General features: G+C 45.6%; 1 protein-coding gene across 1 annotated transcript; it reads left to right on the top strand.

The window, feature by feature from the left end:
* The first annotated feature begins 823 nt into the window (after positions 1 to 823).
* Positions 824 to 22,453, top strand: CHST7 (carbohydrate sulfotransferase 7). Its single transcript, XM_040999556.1, has 2 exons — positions 824 to 2,460; positions 21,993 to 22,453. The coding sequence occupies exon 1, from the start codon at positions 962 to 964 to the stop codon at positions 2,426 to 2,428; it is 1,467 nt and encodes a 488-aa protein (XP_040855490.1). The 5' UTR covers positions 824 to 961; the 3' UTR covers positions 2,429 to 2,460; positions 21,993 to 22,453.
* The last annotated feature ends 218 nt before the right edge of the window (positions 22,454 to 22,671 follow it).

The raw sequence follows: 22,671 nt of genomic DNA, 5'->3' as shown, positions 1-22,671 counted from the left end.
GCGGAGTAGCTCCCATGATGAAAGAGATTTTCCGAGATTTTTCTCACTTTGCTAATATGAACACCTCCCCCTAGCAGAGATGAGCAGATCTGTTTTTTCACCTGTTGCTAACCTTTGTCAGAGGATGTTCTCCTTTCCTTGCTCATCATTCTGCTGAAACAGAGTGGAAAATTATGCATATTTTAAGTGAGTAAATTGTGGCTCGGGTTGGCTTTTATTAAAATATGCAGGTTCCTCCGGTTGGCAAAATCCTAAGGGCTCAAAGCTTAATAATTTCTGTAAATGCGCTGCGTGCCTGCAGTGCAAGCTCCAAATGCTTTGGGGCCCCACGCAGTGCGCAGTCCTGTATCTTCATCCTCATTGAGAAGTTCTTCTAGCAGAACTCGGTAACACTCTCCCCAGGGCGGACGGGGGCGCTGGACAGAGATGGCCAAGCAGCGGAATGAGAAGAGGCAGCAGAGTTCTCAGAAGAGGGTCCACGGCCCATCGGTGGGTGCTCTTTGTTCCTAACAACCTCCCCCTTGCCCGAAGTCAATTCGTGAAGATTTGACTTCTTTAAGCAAGGTTTGGACCAAAGTGGAATCTGGCACGAGCGCCCGAGCGGGGGGAGTCCCCACCCTGCGGCAGCCCCGCCCAAATCTGGCAGATCTGTGGTCTCAAGGAGGGTAGAAAGGCGGGGAGAAGCGGTGAGTTGAAGGCGGGGCGGGCGGCTGCCAATAGGAGGCTTCCCAGCAGCGGAGCAGATAGGGCTGGGGCCGCCGCCTGTGCCACCGCCTTGCAAGTTATCCGTAGCTGTGTTCACTCACTTCACCCGTCGCTCCGCTCCTCCCCGCACGTCCCGCCTCCCCTCCCCCCCCGGCCCCCTTCCCCCAGAGGCCGGACCAGCGGACTCAGGACAGAGTTTGCAAGGAAGAGGAGTGGAGCAGCGCTTGATCCACTCTCGGGTGGGTATCTGTGAAAGATGAAGGGCCGGCGGCTGCGCCGCCGAGAGTATTGCAAATTTGCTCTGCTGTTGGTGCTCTACACGGTGGTGCTTCTGCTCGCTCCCTCCGTGCTGGACGGCGGCCGCGACGGGGACAAGAGCGCCGGACACTGCCCGGGTTTGCAGCGCAGTCTGGGAGTGTGGAGCCTGGAGGCGGCGGCTGCCGGTGAACGCGAACAGGGCAGGGAATTGCGGTCGGCCGCCTTAGAAGGGGACGCGGGCCAGTCTCCCCGGGCCCTAGGCAATCTCAGCGGCGCCGCTGGGGAGACGGCGTCCCGGGAGAAACAGCACATCTACGTGCATGCCACCTGGCGTACCGGCTCGTCTTTCCTGGGTGAACTTTTCAACCAGCACCCGGACGTTTTCTACTTGTACGAGCCCATGTGGCATCTATGGCAAGCGCTCTATCCGGGCGACGCCGAGAGCCTGCAGGGCGCGCTCAGAGACATGCTGCGCTCACTCTTCCGCTGCGACTTCTCGGTGCTACAGCTGTACACAACGCCCGGGAACCTCGCCGCGCGTGCCTCAGACGCAGTCAACCTCACCACAGCCGCCCTCTTCCGCTGGCGGACCAACAAAGTTATCTGTTCGCCGCCACTGTGCCCAGGCGCACCCCGGGCCCGCGCCGACGTGGGCCTCGTTGAGGACGCAGCCTGCGAGCGCAGCTGCCCGCCCGTGGCTCTACGCGCCCTGGAGGCCGAATGCCGCAAGTATCCGGTGGTGGTCATCAAGGATGTGCGCCTGCTGGACCTGGGCGTCCTGGTGCCCCTGCTGCGTGACCCTGGCCTCAATCTGAAGGTGGTACAGCTTTTCCGCGACCCGCGGGCGGTGCACAACTCGCGCCTCAAGTCTAAGCAGGGGCTGCTGCGCGAGAGCATCCAAGTGCTGCGCACCCGCCAGAAGGGCGAACGCTTCCACCGCGTGCTGCTGGCGCACGGCGCGGGCTCTCGCTCGGGAAGCCAGTCCCGCTCACTGTCCGCACCGCCACGCGCCGATTTCTTTCTGACTGGTGCTCTCGAAGTGATCTGTGAGGCTTGGCTGCGCGACCTGCTGTTCGCGCGCGGCGCGCCCCCCTGGCTGCGGCGCCGCTACCTTAGGCTGCGCTATGAGGACCTGGTGCGGCAGCCGAGCGCCCAGCTGCGCCGCTTGCTGCACTTTGCTGGGCTCCGCGCACTGGCTGCGCTCGACGCCTTCGCGCTCAACATGACCCGTGGCACGGCCTATGGCGCCGACCGGCCATTCCACCTGTCGGCGCGCGACGCCCGAGAGGCCGTGCACGCCTGGCGAGAGCGCCTGAGCCGGGAACAGGTGCGCCAGGTAGAGGCGGCCTGCGCTCCAGCCATGCGTCTGCTGGCCTACCCTCGCAGCGGAGACGAGGGCGACTTGGAGCCGCCCAGGGACAGAGAGATGCCGCTGGACACCGAGGCCGCCTACGGTGCCTCGTAGCCTTCCCCTCCTGCCCCCGGGGTCGCATCCGGGTAAGGTGGCCCAGAGCAGGAGGGAAAGGGTCTTTTGGGGAGACGAACACATTGTGGAGGAAGGGGGGGAAGGGAGGATGCCATCCTGCATTCTATTCTGTCGTACTGGTGCTAGTGGGAAAATCCTGATTTTGAATTTGGGAGAGCCATCGTGATCTCTAACAGCCTTCTCGAAGTAGACCCTGGGATGGGAGAGGTTGTTGAAGTGTGGTAAAGGCGGAACCCGAGTTTGCACACTCGCGTGGCCCTAGACAAAGTAGGTCTCCGAGATCTGAGATTAGTAGAGCAGAGCTGACATAGCCGTGATGGAACTAGGGACTAGGAGTGAACACCGAGAGAATAAGATTACAGGAAGCATTTGAGGCTGGTGACCACAGGGGTAGCCTGATAACAGTCTGTCCTGTAGGAAGACTTTTGTCGCAGTGGTGTTTGCTGGCATGGAGATCCAAAAGCAAGGCTCAATGGTCATTAGTCTTACCCGGGTCTCCCTCTGCTCTGTCCTCTCTGTCAACGTTATGCACAGGCTCCAGGGCAGTCCCCTCGCTAAGTTCCCAAGAGTGCAGGCACAGTCAGCAAGCTCTGGTAACCATTTTGTCCATGTGTGTGTGTCTCCAGCCCTGGCACAGTGGAGCAGAATAGACTTTGCTTTCCTCCCATTCCTCCCCCTGGTTCCTGCCCTCACTTCCAGCGGCTGCTTTTTGCAGGATGTTTGACTGTGCCCCGTTCACAACAAGTTCCCAAAGCTACGTGGTCAACTTCCTCTACTGCCACAAGACCTCAGCGTGCCATCCCATGGAGAGATGGCACCTTAGGTTGACATTAACAATTCCACGGTGACTGCACAAAGGTCACCCCCGCCCCCCCCACACACCTTTTTGATTCTTTGTCTACATGCTGGCTATCTGAAGACGCTGAAGTGACAGCTTAAATGGCTTCATAAAGTGTTCAGTGGTGGAAGAGGGGGCAATGTATTGCCAATAACCTTAGGCTGAGGTTTGATACTCTGGTGCCTGTCAAAGTCTACTTAGTAGTGGCATAAGAATGTGTTTCCCCACCCTTAGTGTGAATTGGAAGGGTGCCACCTTGTACTCTGTACAGTCAAGAGGAGGAGGAAACATGGTACTGGGTGGCCGGAAGTGACTGGAGTTTCCATTCATTATTTTATGGTGTAATTCAGCACTCCCTGGGGGATGCAGCTCTTCGGGACAAAGGCTGAGCATGTTTCACAGAAACGGGGGTAGTTGTGGGCTGAGCCGAGTTTCAGAGCGCTTTCAGAAGCTGGCTAACTGCTTTTGCTCCCGGGAATCTAATCAACGGGTTGTCCTGGTCAGGCTCTGTGATTGCTAGGAAGTCTCTGCTCTTTCCTGATTTCCAGGGTGAAGGGAGGTTCCGCACAGTGACTTGTCACATCTTAACAAAAACATCCTTTCATCTGCTAAGTCTGTATTTACGTGTGCCACAGCATGCGCCCTCACTTTCCTGGGCAGGCGTTGCAAAGGATCCTCCCGTCCCCCTTCACCCCCCACCACCCACTGCAACAAATGCTGCACCAGTTTATGGCTTTATGGCAGGACCATCTCCCACAGACATGCATTTCCATCTCCGTTCACTGAGTGCAGGGCAGTAAAGGGAATGGAGAGCAGGGGACAAGACATGGGCTTTGCCCTCTAGGAAGTTAAAAGCATGCAGGTGACATGACTAATGACAGAAAACAGCAATAATGTTTTCGGCTGTTTGGGACTTGCACTGAGTTCTTCTCCTCGCATTGGACACTTCCTGCCAATCGGTGGAGCCAATTAAACTGTGTTCCTGATTCCATGGAAGATAACATTTCTAACTCATTGTTGTACTCAGAGGAAGGGGAGGACACAGGGAGGGGAGGTCCTTAATTGAAAGGCTACGTGTGTTGCGTGTGTGTGTTGCACACACATGGTCCTTTAAACCCATTTATAGATGAGGAATCAGACTCAGAAGAGTATCTTGCCCAGAGTCACACCTGGGCTAGTGAGCAGCATTTGCCATTATGACACATTTTTCTTCCTAGCCACCGCTGCCACCACAACCCGTCCCCTGGAATTTCTTGACAGTACCCCCAGGTATCCCCACCAGGCTAGTCTGGGATAAGAAAACACACTTAGCTTTACTAGTAATAAAACCCAACCACTGCACAAATGCAATATCCCCAAATGGCCAACAATGCCAGGTGAGGTGCTAGGGAACAGTGAACCGTCCACCCAGTGATTTCTATGAAAGAAGCTGGGAACGGTGAAGTGCTGGCACTTGTAGGATGTGATGGAGAGGGGAGATCCCTTATATTGTACATGGGGCTGTGTAGTACCTTGTGACTTGCCTTCAGGTGCTTTGTGGTCGATAAGTCCTTATCTCAGAATCCATCAGTGTCTGAGAAGCCTTTAGAAAGTTCATGGAAAATGCATATTATGAAAAATACCAGATGCAACTATCAAAATTTTTGCACCAAAAGAAACTTATCTTTGAATCCCAGTGTTTCGCATAAATTTTGAGTACCCCTGTACATTGTCCACAACGGTTCGAAAGAGACCTCTGCTTATGTCATGTCTCCCTTTGACCTCTGCCCTTGGTGGGACCAGAGAGTTCATTTTTCCTTCTGTTCTTAAAACGTTAAGACCAAGGAAGAGAGGCAGATGGAGATCTCCTGTCAGCTGGTCCACTCCCCAAGCACCCACAACAGCCAGGGTTAGGCCTGACCAAATCTTGACTAGAGTCTCCCATGTGACTGGCAGCAACCCACCTGCTTGAGCCATCACCTGCTGTCCATCACAGTGTGCATTAGCAGGAAGCAGGAATTGGGAGCAGAGCTGGGCCTGGGAACCATGCAGCCAGGCAGTCCACCAGCAGATGCAGACTTCACTGCTTTACAGAAGCCTGTCCCCAAGAGTTGTTTTCTGCAGGCATTCAAGGCACCTTAAACTTTGTCCTTAGCAAGGTATGTGCACCCTTTGAAAGCAATTCGTAAAGGTTTGCCAGTGTCCCTCATTGCAAGACCTAACAATCAGGAAGCGTTCTGTGTGTTGTTTCTCAACTCTTTTCTCCCTTCATTTCTGTTATTTATTTGCTTTAAATAATGCTGAAAATATTTGTTTAATTTAAAAAAGTCTAGTTTTTAACAGATACTATATAATTGGTGGATGCAATTCTAATAATGTATGCATATTCCCTCTCTCTCCCCATCCCTTTCTCCCTCCCACAGCCCCCTCCTTTTATCCTTATTTCCTTTTCTCCCTTCCTTCTTTTTTTGGGGGGAGGGAGAATAGTTACAGTAAAAAGAGTTCATGCTTCATCGAATAAGAAGTTTAACAAGGAAAAAAAAAAACCCTACCTTGGTGAGAATACAGACAACAACTGTAGACAATAACTGAATGGAAACACAAGCGTTTTACCCAAATACTGTGAATTTTAAAGCAATCACAGGTTATTAAAACTATAGTATATAACAGTCTTAACCATTGATTTCACAAGGCATAAAACAAAAATTTACAAGACTATATAGCTGCAGCAATACTGACACACACACAGATATTTCTTTTCTGTTTTGTTCATTTTTTGTTTTTACATAATTTAGCTTCCCCAAATAAGGGAGAACATGCATCTTAGTTGTGTCCAATTTATGTATACTCAATATGATGCCTTCCAGTTGCATCATTTTTTTGCACATGGTAGGATTTCATTCTGTTTTTAAAATAGTGGAATAATAGTCAAATGTGTATATCACATTTTTGTTACACATTCATCTGATGATGAACACCTCGGTTGATTCTAAAATGGGCTTCCCCCAAATCCCAAACAACCAATGTTAAACAGCATTCCATTTTAATTAGGAAGTGGAATGTTGAATATTTTATATAGGTCTATGCAAGGCTATTCCTGGAAAGAGAACCTATGGCTTAAATACACACTGCTAAAGAACAGCTCTTTTTTTTTTCCTTTGAATTTTTTGTTTTTGTTTTATGATACAGTTTAATAGACATTGGGATTTCCCATCCCCCCCCCCAACAAGTTCCCTCCCTTCCCCATTGATTTTCCCTCTAGTTTTACAATGGGTATCTTTCATGAACTGTGGTAAGTCCATCATGCTGCCATTGAAGTGGCTCCCGACAATGTAAGCATGGACGATGTCGGAGAGTCCAGCATCCTACTGTCAGGACATCTTCAGCCATTTCACTGGGAATCCATCCTTGCAGAACAGATATTTTAAAAACAGTACTCGTGGGGCATGGTAATGCAGTGTTTAAAGCTACTACCTGTGGACCCACCATCCTGTATGATCACTGGTTCAAACCCCAGCTGGCCCACTTCCCTGCTTGTGGCCTTGGACCTAGAAGATGGTAACAAGTCATTGAGCCCATGTGCTCATGTGGGAGACCTGGAAGAAGCTCCTGGCTCCTGGTTTTGGATGACCCAAGCTCCAGCCACTATGGTCATCTGGGGAGTGAACCAGCACATGGAAGTCTTCTTCTCCGTCTCTCCCCCTCTCTCTCTGTTACTGTTTCAGATTTTTAAAAAGATTTATTTATTTTTATTGGAAATTTAGATATACAGAGAGGAGGAGAGACAGGAAGATCTTCTGTCCACTGATTCATTCCTCAAGTAGCCACAGCGGCCAGAGCTGAGCTACTCCAAAGTCAGGAGCATCTTCCAGGTCTCCCACGTGGGTGTGGGGTCCCAAGGCTTTGGGCTGTCCTCGACTGCTTTCCCAGGCCACAAGCAGGGAGCTGGATGGGAAATGGGGGCACTGGAATTAGAACTGGTACCCATATAGGATCCCAGTGTGTGCAAGGCGGGGACTTTAACCACTAGACTAAACCATTAAGGCCCTGTCTTTCAAATTTTTAAAAATTCTGTAAAAATTTTTTTTTCCTCAGTAGAACCTCACACTAAAAAAAAAAAAAAAAAAAAAAAAAAAAAAAAGGTTCATACTCCCAATAACAAACCAGGGTGTGTGTGTGTGTGTGCGTGTATGTGTGTGCATAGACATGTACGAGCAGCAGAGCTGCAGTAAAATGTGAATAGTTTTTAAAAACACATTATGTGTAAATCATTATTGCCCCCTGTGAAGATAGTACCACCTCTGATCCAGGCATTCACCAACCCTCTGGGCCTGTTTTCTCATGGGAGGACCCCTTGGTTAAAGGTAGATTTGGTGTTTCTGAAGTCAAAACTCATCAAGTCCTGGAGAGGAAGCTGGTCCTGAAAAGTGAGGCATGGGCATAAAGTAGTAAGAGGTGCACCTTGGTTCATATGGGCTTTTTAAATTTTTATTTATTTATTTATGTATTTGAGAAAGAGAGCAAGCAGTTTTCCATTTGCTGGCTCACATACCAAATGCCTGCAATAGCCAAGACTGGGCCACGCTAAAGCTAAGAGCCAAGAATTCCAACTGGGTCTTCCACAAGGGGGTAACAGGGACCCAAGTACCTGATTCTACTGCTTCCCACATACACTAATGAGGAACTGCATCAAGCGAAGCCACTGGGACTCACACGACCTGGGATGACTCAGATAGTATGTGATACTTGAACCACAATATCAATCCCCACAGACTTCAGGACCTACCTCTTCTTGTTGATACTTGATGAATATTTGGCAAGTCCCTCCACTTTTCAGCTCTAGTGTTCTTACCAGTAAGAGGAGAAGGGACAGGAGCTTGCATAGCGGTTGAAGCTCTGCTTGGTACACTCGTAACCGCTATCGAAGTACATGGGTCTAACTTCTGCTTCTGGTTCAAGTTTCTTCCTAATGTACATTTTGAGAGGCCACGAGAGATGGCCCAGGTATTCAGGTCCCTGCCACACACATGGGAGACCCAGATTGAGTTTCAGGATCCTGGCTTCAGTCTGGTTCAGCCCTGACTATTGTGTCCATGGATAGTAGACCAGCAGATGAGAGCTATTTGTTTTCTGTCTCTCTCTGCCCTTTAGATAAATTAAGTTAATGTTATAAATAAAAAGAGGAGGCTGAACTAAGAGGATTTGCAAGGTTTCTTGGTGCTAAGAGGAAATGATGTTTACTGAGTGCCTGATTTGTTTACTAAATTTGTTTGCTAAATATAGTTAGCCCAGGGCACTAAGGTGAGCAATATCCCTATTTTTTTTTAAGATTTATTTTATTTTATTTGAAATGCAGAGTTAAAGAGAGAAGGAGAGACAGATATTTCACCTGCTGTTTCACTCCCCAAATGGTACCAATGGCTGGAGCTGAGGGCCATCTGGAGCCAGGAGCCAGGTCTCCCACATGGGTGCAGGGGCCCCAAAACTTGAGCCACCCTCCACTGCTTTCCTAGGTCATGAACAGAGAGCAGAATCAGAAGTAGAGTAGCCAGGACACCAACTTGCACCTGTACATGAAGCCGGTGCATGCATGCAGCCAGTGGCTTGGCCTCTTTAGGCCCCAAGTATCGCTATTTATGGATAATGAAACAAAGCCAGAGAGGTTAGGTAATTGTCAAGGGTAACACAGCCAGAGGATTGTAATCAGGTGCTCTGGTTTTAAAATTAGTGCCTTTAAAATTTGTTTTAAAAAATATATATATATGAACAAGTTCAGCAATGTAGAAAGACATAACACTTCTGTCACCCTCAGAAGCAGCCACTACAAAGATTCTTTTAATGGCACAAAACTAGAAATATTCTATGTAGATTCAAAGAAATATATAACTTTTTAAGCACAAATAGCACTGAACTATTGCTTTTTTGTTATGCACTTCCTCCTCTCAAAAAAAAACCATGAAAACCTTTTCATATGGTCTTTTGAATGGCTATATTGTATTTCATTGTTGGAACATGTGAGGACACTTCAAAATATTCATGGGAAAATATTCCTGGGAATTAAAATATAAGTTTGTTTTGGTACAAAAAAATGAAATCCATGCATTTTTTAAAAAAATAATAAACATTTTCCACGAAATTTCTGAAGCTCCTTTATGTATACATGGGTTTCAAAACCTTTTTCACCCAAATAAACTTTTAATTCCATTTCCTATGAAAGTTTGAAGTTCTCCCAGGTAACGTATTTAACTAGTTTCTACTTTCATACTGAGAAACATTTAGGTTATTCTGATCTTTTTGCTTTATTTAATTACAGGTTTAATGGCATCCTTAAATTGTCTTTGCATGCATATAAGTATATTAGATAAATCTCTATATTAGAATGGTGTAATTATCAATAGGCACATGCTTTTTATTGGAAATGTAGATCTTCAAATTCACATCAATTTTTGTTACTGAAACTGAACCCACATAATGTAAGAGCAGGACCTAGCCCCCCATCTGTCTCCTGTAGCACAAGGTGTCCTTGCCTTAATTCACTGAATTATGGGAGTGATCTAGCTGCTCTTACAAGATTCTAATCACCTGGCTCAAGGAATCATTTGTTTCTCCAGTAGATAAGAACGTCAATGGCCAGTATTGTCCTGGAATGATCTGGGTAGGTGAAATCCAGGTCTGGGCAGAATGTAATTGCTGCATTCACCATATTACCCAGACCAAGTGGAGCCCACCTGGCCATCATAAATTCCCTAAAGATGGTGGCATTGCTAACCAATCAGAAACCTTGCATGCATGCACCTCTCAGTCCCAATTTTATGTCTGTAAGAACCTTCACACCTAACTCCTTGGGGAGTCACGGAATTAAGCAATACTTGCCTGGCTCCTTGCTCTGCACTTGGCACTCTGCTTTCTCCCATCACTCCAATGTCAGTGATTGGCTTTCTGCATGTCGAGTGAGCAGACATAATTTGGTGGTCTGCAACAATGCCCCAAACCAGTTTGGAAGCTTTTTGTCCGTTGATTCACTCCCAAGCGGTCACAATGGCAGGAACTAAGCTGATCCAAAGCCAGGAGCCAGGAATTTCTTCCGGATCTCCCACACGGGTACAGGGTCCCAAGGCTTTGGGCCGTCTTCGACTGCTTTCCCAGGCCACATGCAGGGAGCTGCATGGGAAGTGGGACTCCCAGGATTAGAACCACAATCCAGGTGTGCTTAAGGTGAGGACTTCAGCTGCTAGGCCACTGTGCCCCATTACCCCCCACTCACCCACCCAGTAGTTTCTGAGAGCATCTCTTGCCCAGACTTTCAACAGCATGAATTTTATTGAATTTGTTTATCTTGGCTATCTGATGCTTGGAACATCCTAGTCCCATAGCTATCTATCTCTGACCATTATGCTCAGTTCACGTCAACCTTACATCTTGGGTCCTGGTAACAAGAATACTAAGTTGAAATCAACTCCCTACCTCTGCATGCATGGGACAGTTTGATAGGAGAATTTCCATCCCCTTATAAAACAACAGCTATTGGCTCAGCAGGTTGGTTCATTGGCTAAATGCTCACCTTGCATATGCCGGGATCCCATATGGATGCCAGTTCATGTCCTGGCTGCTCTGCTTCCCATCCAGCTCCCTGCTTGTGGCCTGGGAAAGCACTCGAGGACGGCCCAAAGCTTTGAGACCCTGTACCTGCATGGGAGACCCGGAAGAGGCTCCTGTCTTTGGATTGGCTCAGCTTTGGCCATCTTGGCCACTAGGGGAGTGGATCAGCAGATAGATCTTTCTCTCTGTCTCTCCTCTGTAAATTTATCTTTCCAATAAAAATAAATTTTTTAAAGTCTACAGCTGTAGATGACATCAGGTAGTTTCTCTGATGGCTGTCATTTGACTCTGTTCCGATGGATTGTGCTTGTGGACTTGAACATCAGTTCAAGTTGATTTGGGGACCCTATCACTGGGGTAAGGCTGCTGTTGTTTAAATTAATATAACCTTTCACATACATCTGTGTTCTGTGCCCATCTGTGGGTTCTGAGGCAGGATTCAAATGGGTCTTCTTGTGTTTTTGCTTTTATCTTGGCAGAGACTTCCTTCCCACGAATACAAATGTGACCTAGAGTTAGAATTGATGCTTTGAAAAATTATTTACAAACAGTTGGTTTGAAATTCTTCTGTACGCCTTTCCTGGAAGCAGGCCAGGAAAGAATGAAGGTCGAAAAGCTGAAGTGGTCTCCTGGCTCTAGCTCCTCCTGTTTCTCAGCAGAGATTGAAAGAAAGCATTTCTGCTCCAGGGCAGTAGGGACTGAGAAACCGCCCTGGCCCAAGTTCAAGAACACAGGGAAGTGGAGGAGTGTTTGGGAGCTGAATAGGAAGCAGTTTCAATGGGCGAGAAGTTGCAGAGCTCAGTGATGTCTTCATGAGAACTGGAACCTTGAGATTGGCTCCCCAGGCCCTAGGCTCCCTGGCTCCCTGGGCTCCCAGGCATCAAGTCTGTGGCTATGCTGACATCTTCTGCAGCTGGCGCTTGTTCACATGAACATCTGTCCTGTTGGATGGTGAGAATCAATCAGAGCGTTGGATGATGGGGAATCTTTTTAAATGAGGCAGTTAAGGGGCTGTTAAAGAGGCCAGCCACGTTTGACTTCCCTCTGTTCTAAGCCAGCAATCTCCCTCCCTTTGAAGTGGACCTGGCTGTGTGTAATTACACTCTACAAACAGCCGCCATCACACATGTGATTCTGCTTATGGAATCAAAGCCCTTTCCCCGAAGGCTTTAAGAGAGGCGCATTACAGGTGCCCTGGTAAGCAGGGATAGTCTGGACTGGAAATCCAAAGGCCTGGAGGGAGTGCTTCAAAAGCATACGACTATGCCATTAGGAGCTTTGAGTCACAGTACCCTCCAGCTGGATGCAGTGTAAACAGTTTAACCAAAGTCCTGAAAGTGTGTGCTTCTGCGCCAAAATAGAACAGCATGGAAACACCCGAAAGGTTTAGGAAACAGATCTAAACTCCAGCCTGTGAATTGTTTAGCGAAGATGCTAAAGTGAGGCAAGATAGGTACGGCCCTGAAAGGGAACCAAGAAGTTAAATGAAGAAGTCATCACATGGACAGAGATAAAGGGAACATTAGGGAAAGAGGTCAGTGCCCAAGCTTGAAATTGCTTTTCCCATGACTGAGATCAATTCTATCAAAAAAGAATTCCTCACTGTGTCAGAGAAATCTGAGCAGCAAGCCCAAAATGCTAAAATCAACATAATATTTTAAAAATAGGACCTGCATGCCAGCAGCCAAGAGCTGGCGTATCTAAAGTAGACAGATTTTAGAAGCAATAAAACAGTTGCTGTATCTTGCTGCAATAAAGTCCATCACCAACACAGACACAATCCTAGCAAATAATGCATTTTCCAGGTTCTGTAAACAACCAAATGGTACCCTTTCCTGACTTGAATCTTCTATCCTCCACCAACTGCTAGGAATCACAAAGAGGACAATTTTGTTAAGAGATGGTTTGCTAGAAACACATGCACACACACACACCCTTCCCAAAGAATAACTATAATTCCTAGCATTATCAAATGCCCCCTAATTTAATTTTACTTTTAAAAAAGATTTATTTTTATTGGAAAGTCCGATATACAGAGAGGAGGAGAGAGAGAGGATGATCTTCTGTCCACTGATCCACTCCCCAAGGAGCCACAATGGCTAGAGTAGAGCTAATCTGGAGCCAGGATCTAGGAGCTTTTTCTGGGTCTCTCACGTGGGTGCAGGGTCCCAAGGCTTTGGGCCATCCTCGACTGCTTTCCCAGGCCACAAGCAGGGAGCTGGATGGGAAGTGGTGCCTCCAGGATTAGAACCAGCATCCATATGGGATTCTGGCACTTGCCAGGTGAGGATTTAAGGTGCTAGGCTACTGCTCCGGGCCCTAATTTTACTTTTTATTTCTCCACAGTCAAATGGGAAGTGAAATAGTTTTGAGCTCAAGAAAAAGAAAAAAATCTGTGTCCTAATCCTTAAAGTGGAGCTATCTCCAAGCAATCCTGCAGGCTGGGCTGGGTTGGGGGAGAGGAAGCTGACCTTAGGGATCCAGTGTCTGTGTCAACACTAATCTAATCTGGGCTGAGGGCCGTTTTGTACCCCAGCCCACCCACTATCCCGAACTGCAGACCGGAAAGGCTAGAAAGGGTGGAACAAACAGGAAAGGGTGGAACAAACGTGCTGCCTGAACAAGGGAGAAAAAGCTGAAGGGACTGTCTGCGCTGGAGCTCACCCACACACCCTGCACTGACTTCCTCTCCTAACCTGGAAACCCTAATGCTGCTGGAAGCTGTACTGTAGGCAGCCCCAGTGTCTTTCCTCCCCCGCCTGCAGCCACTCATTTCTGCCAGGAGCCCCTGTGAGAACCACACCGCTGCCTGAAGTACAGGTCTAAGCTGCCATCACATCCCCTGCTCAGTGGGTCCGCAATATCTGCAGGTGGCCCATCCAAAGCGATGTCATAACATCCTGACTCGGGTTCCTTGGCTGGAGTCGTGAGCCAGTTTACTTCCAAAAGCAATCTCACAGCAACTCAATGAAAGGACACACACACACACACACACACACACACACACACATCAAACTAGGAGGACTCAGCTGTTTCCCAGTTTTCTTACTACCAGTTTGGTGCATTTTCATTTGTTCTCAAGTGAGCTCAAAGAGTGGAGAAAATTTTAGCTAGAGTGGATAATGTAAAGTTGGAGAAATGTAGTTGTTTTATTCTGTCTGTCGGGGAAACAGGAACAGCATTTCATTTTTGCACTGGCTGCCTCCGGCGCTGGAGGGACTCAGTGAGTGAGCTTTTTTCCTGCATTCCTCCCACGGTGGGCGGGGAGAGTGGGAGCCTGGGTCCATCCAAACTTTTTGCTAAGACTGCCCCTCCAGGCAAGTGATCTCTGCCGTCATTTCTCCCCACGCTATCCAGGCAAGAATTTTTTGTATGTTTCATTTTGTGCTTTGTTAAATTATGACTCAACCCATTTTTGCCTTGGGCAAGCCTTGCCTCACGATCAGCACCTGTGAGACTGTGATTGGCACAAGGATAACTGGAAATTCTAACACTTATGTGATTTCAAGTACATTTGTAGTCTGTTGAGAGGGTGCAGCTATATTAGCAAACTGGTTCCTATAGGGTTTTATTTTAGAGTCACAGTGAATGCATTCTCACATTTTAACATTTTTAGTATTTCAAATATAATATTGACATTACTCCTAAGCAACTCCCTTAAAAAAACAGTTCATAGCTCTATTGTCATAAACATTATCAGTCACTTCCTATTTCACTGATTTAGAGTGAAAACAGGAAGACTGAGAAAGCTTCACTTGGGTTAACAGATAAGCTTAGATGTTAACCGTCATCCACAGAGGTTGGGAGGAGCTCTAGCCGGGATGCTGGGAGAAGACCCTGTAAGAGCAGTTGGCCATTGGAAGGGAGACCACAGTCCTCCCTCAGCCCATTTGCCCTGGAGTTTGTCCAGGAGGAAGGCTGGTACAATAGGTTGGAAAGTAACCCAGCTAGTGATCAGGGGAACTGCTGAATACCCGGAAATCTCAGCTCCCTGGGCCCGGAGGCCAAGTGCCAGCACCAACACATCTGGGAAGTAGCTTTTGCCAATCATCTCAGGTCTTATCACCTGGGGCAAGTGGGTAGAAAGAGAATTCCAGCCATGTGCCTTCCAGAAGCAATACCTAGAGAAGATCTAGGGGAAAATCGGGGCAGGTAAAATGCAATGAGTGGAAGTGAAATGCTTGTACCAGCTCCCAGATCCACACAGGAAGCTCAGACTCCCTGGTTGGAAATGCAGTACCAGGTAGAGCACTCGAGAGGGGCTTCATATGCTTAAATCGGTTGTTCTGCAACTTGAAAGCTAGCAGGAATCTGATTCTTACTCCCACCCCCTGCCTCATTCCTGCTTCAAAGGTTGACCAAGTATAATTAAAATGCTAAGAGGGTGTCTTCCTGAGTTGTTCCACTGTAACCAGGGGCAGAGCCTCAGCCCAGCCAACTACATGCAGTCCAGGCTTGAAACTTGTGATGAAGCTCCCCTTTGAGGGAAGTGAGACTTTTAGTGAGTCAACCAGTTGCATTTCAGGTTCTGCTGTTAACACCCAGAAGTGCGGCAAAGGAGAGAAAACACACCCAGTTCACTGGTGTATGACTTTGAATCTTTATAAAATTAGCTTTGAAAGCTCCATCCTTGTCTCAAGCAGTGTTTTCATCCCCCCCCCCCAGAAGTTTATCAGCATTAAATGTAAATCTTCATTTTCTAACATCTAGCAGCTGAGGAAAAGGACAGAACCAGCGACTTGGTCACTGTAGCTAGCTAACTGAGAAATTGAGCATTTGGGTTTTAAATATTAAGGGTACAATGAAAAGGTCATATAAAGTGGAGTTCAAAGATATGTTTATTTTGTTGTAAAACACTTTGAAATCTGTCCATAGTCTTCTATTTTCTTAAATGGAGGATTTTTTTTAAATCGTTTTTCAGAAAGGCAGAGTGACATAAAAAAGACACACACACACATACACACACACACACACACAAACACACCACACACCCTCCATCTAATGGCCAAAAGGCCACAGTGGCAGCGGCTGAGCCATGCCAAAGGCAGGTGGCTGGAAATCCATCCTTGTCTTCCACATAAGTCAGGGATCCAGGGCCTTGGGCCAGCTTCTGCTGTTTTTCCAGAGTTAACAGGGAGCTGAATGGGAAGTGGAGCAGCCAATGTTGGGAAGCCAGCGTTACAAGCATCAGCCCAATGTGCTGTGCTACAACACAGCCTCTTCAATGCATAGTTTTCTCATAAAATGCACTTCCATGAACACTTTAAAGACCCCTTGAGTAAGCATCCCTGACCTGGCTTAGTGAAATTTGAATTTAGAAACCCACATGGAAGGACAGGGACCCATTCCTAGAAGGCAGAATGGAAGGGTGTGGGGAAGCTGCCATCTCTTCACTCACTCCCCAGCTGGGATTGCACAGAACTGCAGGAAAGTTCTTAACACCCCAGAAGCAGTAATGATGTTTTCAGAAGTGTATTTTCACATCTCCCTATAGCTTGTACTGCCAGTGACTTGATCAAAAGCTTAAAAATGGATTGAAAAGCAGCTTTTCGGGTATATAGCAAAACTTTAAGCCAAACTGTTAACAAAACAATGCAAGGAGGACTTACAGGTACAGAGGTGGGGCTGACAGTACATGCCACAAATGTTTTTGGGCCGGTGGAAGATCCCATGTGGCAACATGCAGCACTTAGTCATTGGTAAAATTACCCAGAGTTACTACTGCTTTCTGGGTTTTTTAAGCAACCCAAGGGATGAGTTAATTACATGAAACAAGTAAGTAGTGACAGAAGACATGCTTTTAAACTAGAGATTCACCGGATGATGTGGAAATAGTACAGAAAGGCCCAGTGTACCCTTCATCTGGTTCCCCTCTAGTGAACATCTTCTATGCAGATGAATATCAAGATTGGAACATTGACATTGGTACAATCTGATGACTTTATCCTGCTTTCATCAGGTTTCAACTACACTCAATGTTTGTGATTACATTTGTTCAAGGATTCTCTTACACGGATTTGTGTAAATATCACTACAATGAGACACAGAACTATCTAATCAATGCAAAGAAACTCTACTGTGCTACCTCGTTTCAACTGCACACCCTCTCCAACCCGCTCTTTACCCTGGTGACCACTGATTTACATGTTCTCTAGCTCCATAATGATCATGTGATTTCAAGGATATTATCTATAAGGAACCATACAATATGTAACCTGTTGAGATGGGCTCTTTTCACTCAGTGTAACTTTTTGCAGATTCACTCAGATTGTCTTGTGTAATGGTAGTTCATTCTTCTTCTGTCGCTGCCCACAGTAGCATGACCAGGGTTGGAGAAGGAGGCAATGTGCAACTGAGAAAATAAGAAAGGAGACAGCACAAGAGAAAGGCTACAAAAGCATGGTGACCAGAGCGAAGCCCCTTTCTCTGAGGAAGCGGGTAGAAGGCTCACTGCCTCACTCCTTTATTGAACTGCTTGGGGAGTTAAACTGCAGAACTAGAGGTGGCACAAACATTGGTAGCTACGTCCCATATTTATGTTAACCAGCCGGTACATGATGGTCAGGAAGCAACAGGGGTCCCAACAACAGAAGTCAGTAGATTACTGTCTCAAGGATATCTCAAAGCACACAGTTCTGTGGCCTTGAACCATTGCTCACCTGCAGACCCTAGCCTGCAGGCCTCCACCTTGGTCTTGGACCTTTGCCCACTCAAAGACCATTGCCCACAGAGTGTGACCTCAGTCTCTGGCTCCAGCAGTCCATACCCTCAAGAGTCCAGGCATCACGGTTTGTTCTGCTCTTCCTTATCAAGTCATGCTGTTATCCGTTTTACAAACGACCTGCAGCATCTCCACCTTTCTGTTTTTGTAAAAGTTGCAGTAGCAAGTTAGTTTTAAGCAAATTAGTTGTACTGAATAAGCACTTTTTTTTTTTACTATTGCTGTCATTTTTGGTAGAATACCTCTTCCCCTTTTTATTTTTGTAGAAGTTCCAGTAACCAAATTTGTCGTTGTATCACAGATTTTTATTTTTACTTGTTGCCCTTTTAACTATTGCTAGAGATACAGGAGTGATGACTGCCCTGGCTGCTTCATGCTGAGAAGGGGTGTCATCATTGGGGAGCAGCAGTAGGACATTCCTCTGAGGGTCCATGGTAGATTGTAGATTTTCTCAGGTGTGTTGTTTGAGGTACAACCTGCAACTAGAAAGCTTCTTGCTTAATCGTAAATAACACAACACATAGGCAGCTATAATCTTTTTTCAGTTGAGAGTCTGATCTTTTGAGAGTTTCAGGGATCCTCCAGGCTGGAAGCCTCAAGGTCAAAGACACAGTTTTAGAGCTTTAGAGGTGAAAGAATTGGTTTCAATCATTTGGTCAAATTCAAAATTAGAGCTTTTTAACCAAAGCTTTGGACTTTTAAACCGAAACCAGGAGCTTTTTCTGGGTCTCCCATGTGGGTGCAGGATGGGCACCTGTATGGAATCCTAGAGCATGCAAGGTGAGGGATTTAGCCACTAGGCTGCTGCATTGGGCCCTTATTGTTCTTTTAAATCCTTGTTGATGTTCTGTCTGATCCTTCTATCAATTATTGAGAGAGGATTATTGACGTTTCCAACTGTCAGTATGGACTTGTTTCAGTTTTTGTTTCAGGAATTTTGCAGCTATTGTTTGTAGTAAACATACTTAAGATTGTCATCTCTTGTTAGTGCATTGATCCCTTCATCCCTATGTAAAATACTTGTTTGTCCCTGGTATATTTCATTTCTCTGAAGTCTCCTTCATCTGATCTTAATATGATCACTTTTTCCTTTGGTTAATATTTGCACAATATATCCTATTCATCCTTTTGCTTCCAACCCACCCATTACCATTGTATTTGAAATTGATTGCTTATAGATAGTACATATTTAGGTCATGTTTTAAAATACAGTCTGGGTTGGATTTGTGGCATAGTGAGTTGAGGCACTGCCTGCAATTCTGATATCTCATATGAGTACAAGTTTGAGTCCCTGCTGCTCTACTTCCAATCTAGTTGCCTGTAACGTGCCTAGCAAAGCAGCAGAGAACGACCCAAGTGCTCAGGCCTTTGCCATTCATGTGGGAAACCTGAATGGAATTTCAGGCTCCTACTTTCGGCCTGGCCCAGCCCCTTAGTCATTCTGGCCATTAGAGGAATGATGCTGTGGGTGAAGATGTCTTTCCCCTTCTCTCTCTGTAATTCTGCCTTTTAAATAAATAAATCTTTTTTAAAAACTTCAAATCCAGTTAGGGTTAGGGTATCTAAACAGTTCACATTTCATTTAATTATTGATATTTTAGGGCTGAAGTCTGCCATTTAAAAAAATCTAATTTCTATTTCTTCTCTCTCTCTCCCTTGTGCTGCTGTCTTATTTTTTTCTGGTCTTCTTGTGATCTGGGTGAACATTGTTAAGAATTTCTTTGTTTATCTTCAGTGTATTTAAACATATCCCCTTGTGGTTGTTTCCTTGGATTATACACATGTAATTATCACATATTCGTGGTGTCAACATCTACAACAGTGAAATGTAGAAAACTAATCTCAATCAAGGGTCTTTTATCTGACCCTCTTGCAATTCTCTTAACTATTTTCTCTACTTATTTGGAGAACTACATCATACATTGTATAATTTTGCCTCAACCATCAAATAATTTTATAAAGAGAACAGTCTATTACATTTATTTTTAATCATTTCTATTGTCCTTCATTAATTTGCGTTATTTCAAGTCTCCTTCTATAATTTTTTCTCTGCTGGAAGAACTCCCATTGATTCTTTTAAAGCAATTCTACTAGCAACAAATTTCGTTTCATCTGAGAATACCTTCACCTATTGACAGTTTATTATTTTTAAGATATTTCATTATTATTTATTCAAAAGGTAGACTTCACAGAGAGAAGGAGAGATGGAGAGAGAGACAGAGACAGAAAGAGAAAGACAGAGAGAAAAAGGAGAGAGAGAAAATCCTCCATCTGCTGCTTCATTCACCAAATAAACACAACAGCTGAAGCTGAGCAGAGCTGATCTGAAGCCAGGAGGCAGGAGTCAGGTGCTTCCTCCATGTCCTCCTGCATGGGTGCAGCGTCCCAAGGAGTTGAGCCAGCCTCCATTGCTTTTCCAATCCATAAGCAGAGAACTGGATCAGAAATGGAGCAGTCAGACTCCAACCGGAGCTTACATGGGATTAGCCTGTTGAGCCACCACGCCAGTCCCTCTTTTATTTCTTGAAAAATGTTGTCCCACATCTTTCTGACCTCTGTGTTTTCGATAGGGGATCTATTTACATTAAATCTCTGTTCCCATAGATAATACATCATTGCTTTAGTTGCTTTCATGACTTTTTCTCCGACTAATTTTCTTAAGCCATATTATGGTATTTCTTGGCATATATTTTGGTTTTTCTTGCTTTGGATTCTTGTAGTTTCTTGAATCTACAGGTTTGTGACTTTTATCAAATTAAGAAACTTTTCAGCCATATTTCCTCATGTACTTTTCCAGCCTCTCTTTGTTTCCTGGAACTCTGATGACATGAATGGTTAAAGCTCCGTGCATATTTTTCTACTCTATTTTCTGCTGTTTAGACTGGTTGATTTCTATCATTCCAGGGTCAAATTCACTCATCTTAACTCTGTTCACTATTGAACTTATCCAGTGAGGTCTTTTCCCCACAATTTTTTTCTTAGTGACTCTTACAATTGTAAAATTTCTGCCTGCTTCTTTATAAAAATTGGTTTCTTTACCTAGAATTCTGTTTTTCATCTGTTTCGTATGTGTTTATGATGGCTAATTAGAGCATGTTTGGGTTAGTCATTTCAGTGTTCCTATCTGCCAATTGTCCTTTCTCATTCATGGTCAAATTTCGCTGGTTTTTGGTTTGACAAGTGCTTTTTCCATTGCATCTGGAACATTTAAAATATCATGTTAGGAATCTGTGAATTTGTTTAAATCTAGTGTTTTAGCAAGCTTCCACTGACACTACACTGGTAATGGAAGAAAGGGCATGCCAGTTGATTACTGCTAGATCCAAGTGACAGTTCAGAAATCCTGGCTGCTGACAGGATGGGCAATTTTTTTTTTTTCCTGTGAGGTCTAGTTTCTCTCTTTCTAAGCTATGTCTCTCTGTTCTTTGCCCATTGTGTGTTTTGTTTGTTTGTTTGTTTGTTTTAATCTGCTGGTTTCTTCATCAGCCATTCCAGGATATAGGGGCCAAAAAGAAAACCCAGAGAATTCAAAGTCAGGTTCATCCTCAATTCCCAGGTTTCCTAATCAGTCGTTGCCTTCTCTCTACCCTTTATAGACATTTTGTTTTAGATAACCTGTTGTAGGAGAGGGGTGTATTAATTAAATTTTGTAGGAGGAAGACAAAAGTACATCTTTGAAATCAGTGTCCATCTGGACCCTAGTATTTATCAAACTAAATTATAATGAAAGTTGACATTGCAGCTCTTTCTTCATGTAAATTAACAGGACACCCAGGATTCAAAGAACAGCTTTAAGGCATCTGTGAAATTAGCTTACTACTTAGTGTGAATTATGATCATTCATTTTTCCATCAAAGGAAGGATCACAAGCAAGTCAGAAGCTGGTAAGGGAACCAGCACAAACATCTGCAGAGTTAGCCCACCCTCCACTGCTCACATGCTCCTAGATGACACATGTAGTGTGGTTCAATGAGAGCAGGAAATGAGAGGTATCACAAAGTTCGAAAGTTCTTGCTCATATAGAGTCCCAGTTTGGCAGTGGGCATGATCACAGTATGAACAAGCATGCAAGAATGGATGGTTATCTAGTTGTTACCTAAGGAAACAGCTTCCATTTGAGCTCTTCCCCCTCACTACCCAGCAGCCCCCAGCAGCTGCATAGAGCACAGCCATGCTGGGGGGGGGGGGATGCCCCTGCCCTTTTTCTGTCTTGACCCCCACCAAATGTGTCTCATAAAGCACAAAGGTCACATGATTCAGTATGAGTTTCCAGTCCTGAATAATACAATGTGGCTGAGGAAGATTATCCTATGTTACAGGCCTTACATCCCCAGGGTCCAACAGACTGTCTCTGAATGGATTTCTGCATTCCAAAGTTCGAACATCCTTTATTCATTTCCTTCCAGGTCAGTCACCACAAACCAGGGCACTCAGCATGCCGCCCCAGCACTGGAGAAGCCAACGCTGCGGAGGCAAGCATTCACACTGTCAGAACCTGGGACTTGACTTGGTTACCAACTGCTGTGCAATTCTGCTGAGCAAGAATTATGAGCTGTTAAGTAATGATGGACACATCAGTTGAAGATGAAGTTTGCTGTAAGAAAGTGACAGTGCAATGTGGATATTTATGGCCACAAAATAAGAAGAGCTTGAATCTTCAGGCTGATCCTGCCATGTACTGGAGCCATCTCAACAAGGCATCTTTATGAGGAAAAAAAAGATGTGACCTGGTTCCATTTCACATCAGCAGGTGTCTGGACAAAAAATACAATTTGAAGTAAGACCCAGATGCAGACTTATCTAGCTGTATTAAATTTGTTTTAAATAAAAGGTCTGAGTGCCATTGTTTTCAAGCCAACACATCCAACTTTCCTTCAAATAGCTTCCCTCAGCTACCTGACACCAATTTTTTTAAATTTATTTTTGAGGATGTTTACATAGTTGATCAGGGTGGGAAGGGTCGAGTATCAGAGGAAAGTGGATGAGGCCGTTGTTTACACATTTTCATTTTCTTCTTCCTGAATTTGGGAAAGGGGGTATGTAAGGGGAGAAACCACGCCCAGCCTCCCAACCACCTCAGTACCT

Source organism: Ochotona curzoniae, unplaced genomic scaffold, assembly GCF_017591425.1.
Source record: "Ochotona curzoniae isolate NIBS_2020 unplaced genomic scaffold, NIBS_Ocur_1.0 contig_1274, whole genome shotgun sequence".
Taxonomy (NCBI): domain Eukaryota; kingdom Metazoa; phylum Chordata; class Mammalia; order Lagomorpha; family Ochotonidae; genus Ochotona; species Ochotona curzoniae.
Note: the sequence above shows the minus strand (reverse complement) of the source record. Positions and strands in the feature narration are given on the sequence as shown.

Coding starts and splice junctions, on each gene's coding strand:
- CHST7 (XM_040999556.1), top strand. CDS start 962: ATGAAGGGCCGGCGGCTGCGCCGCCGAGAGTATTGCAAATTTGCTCTG.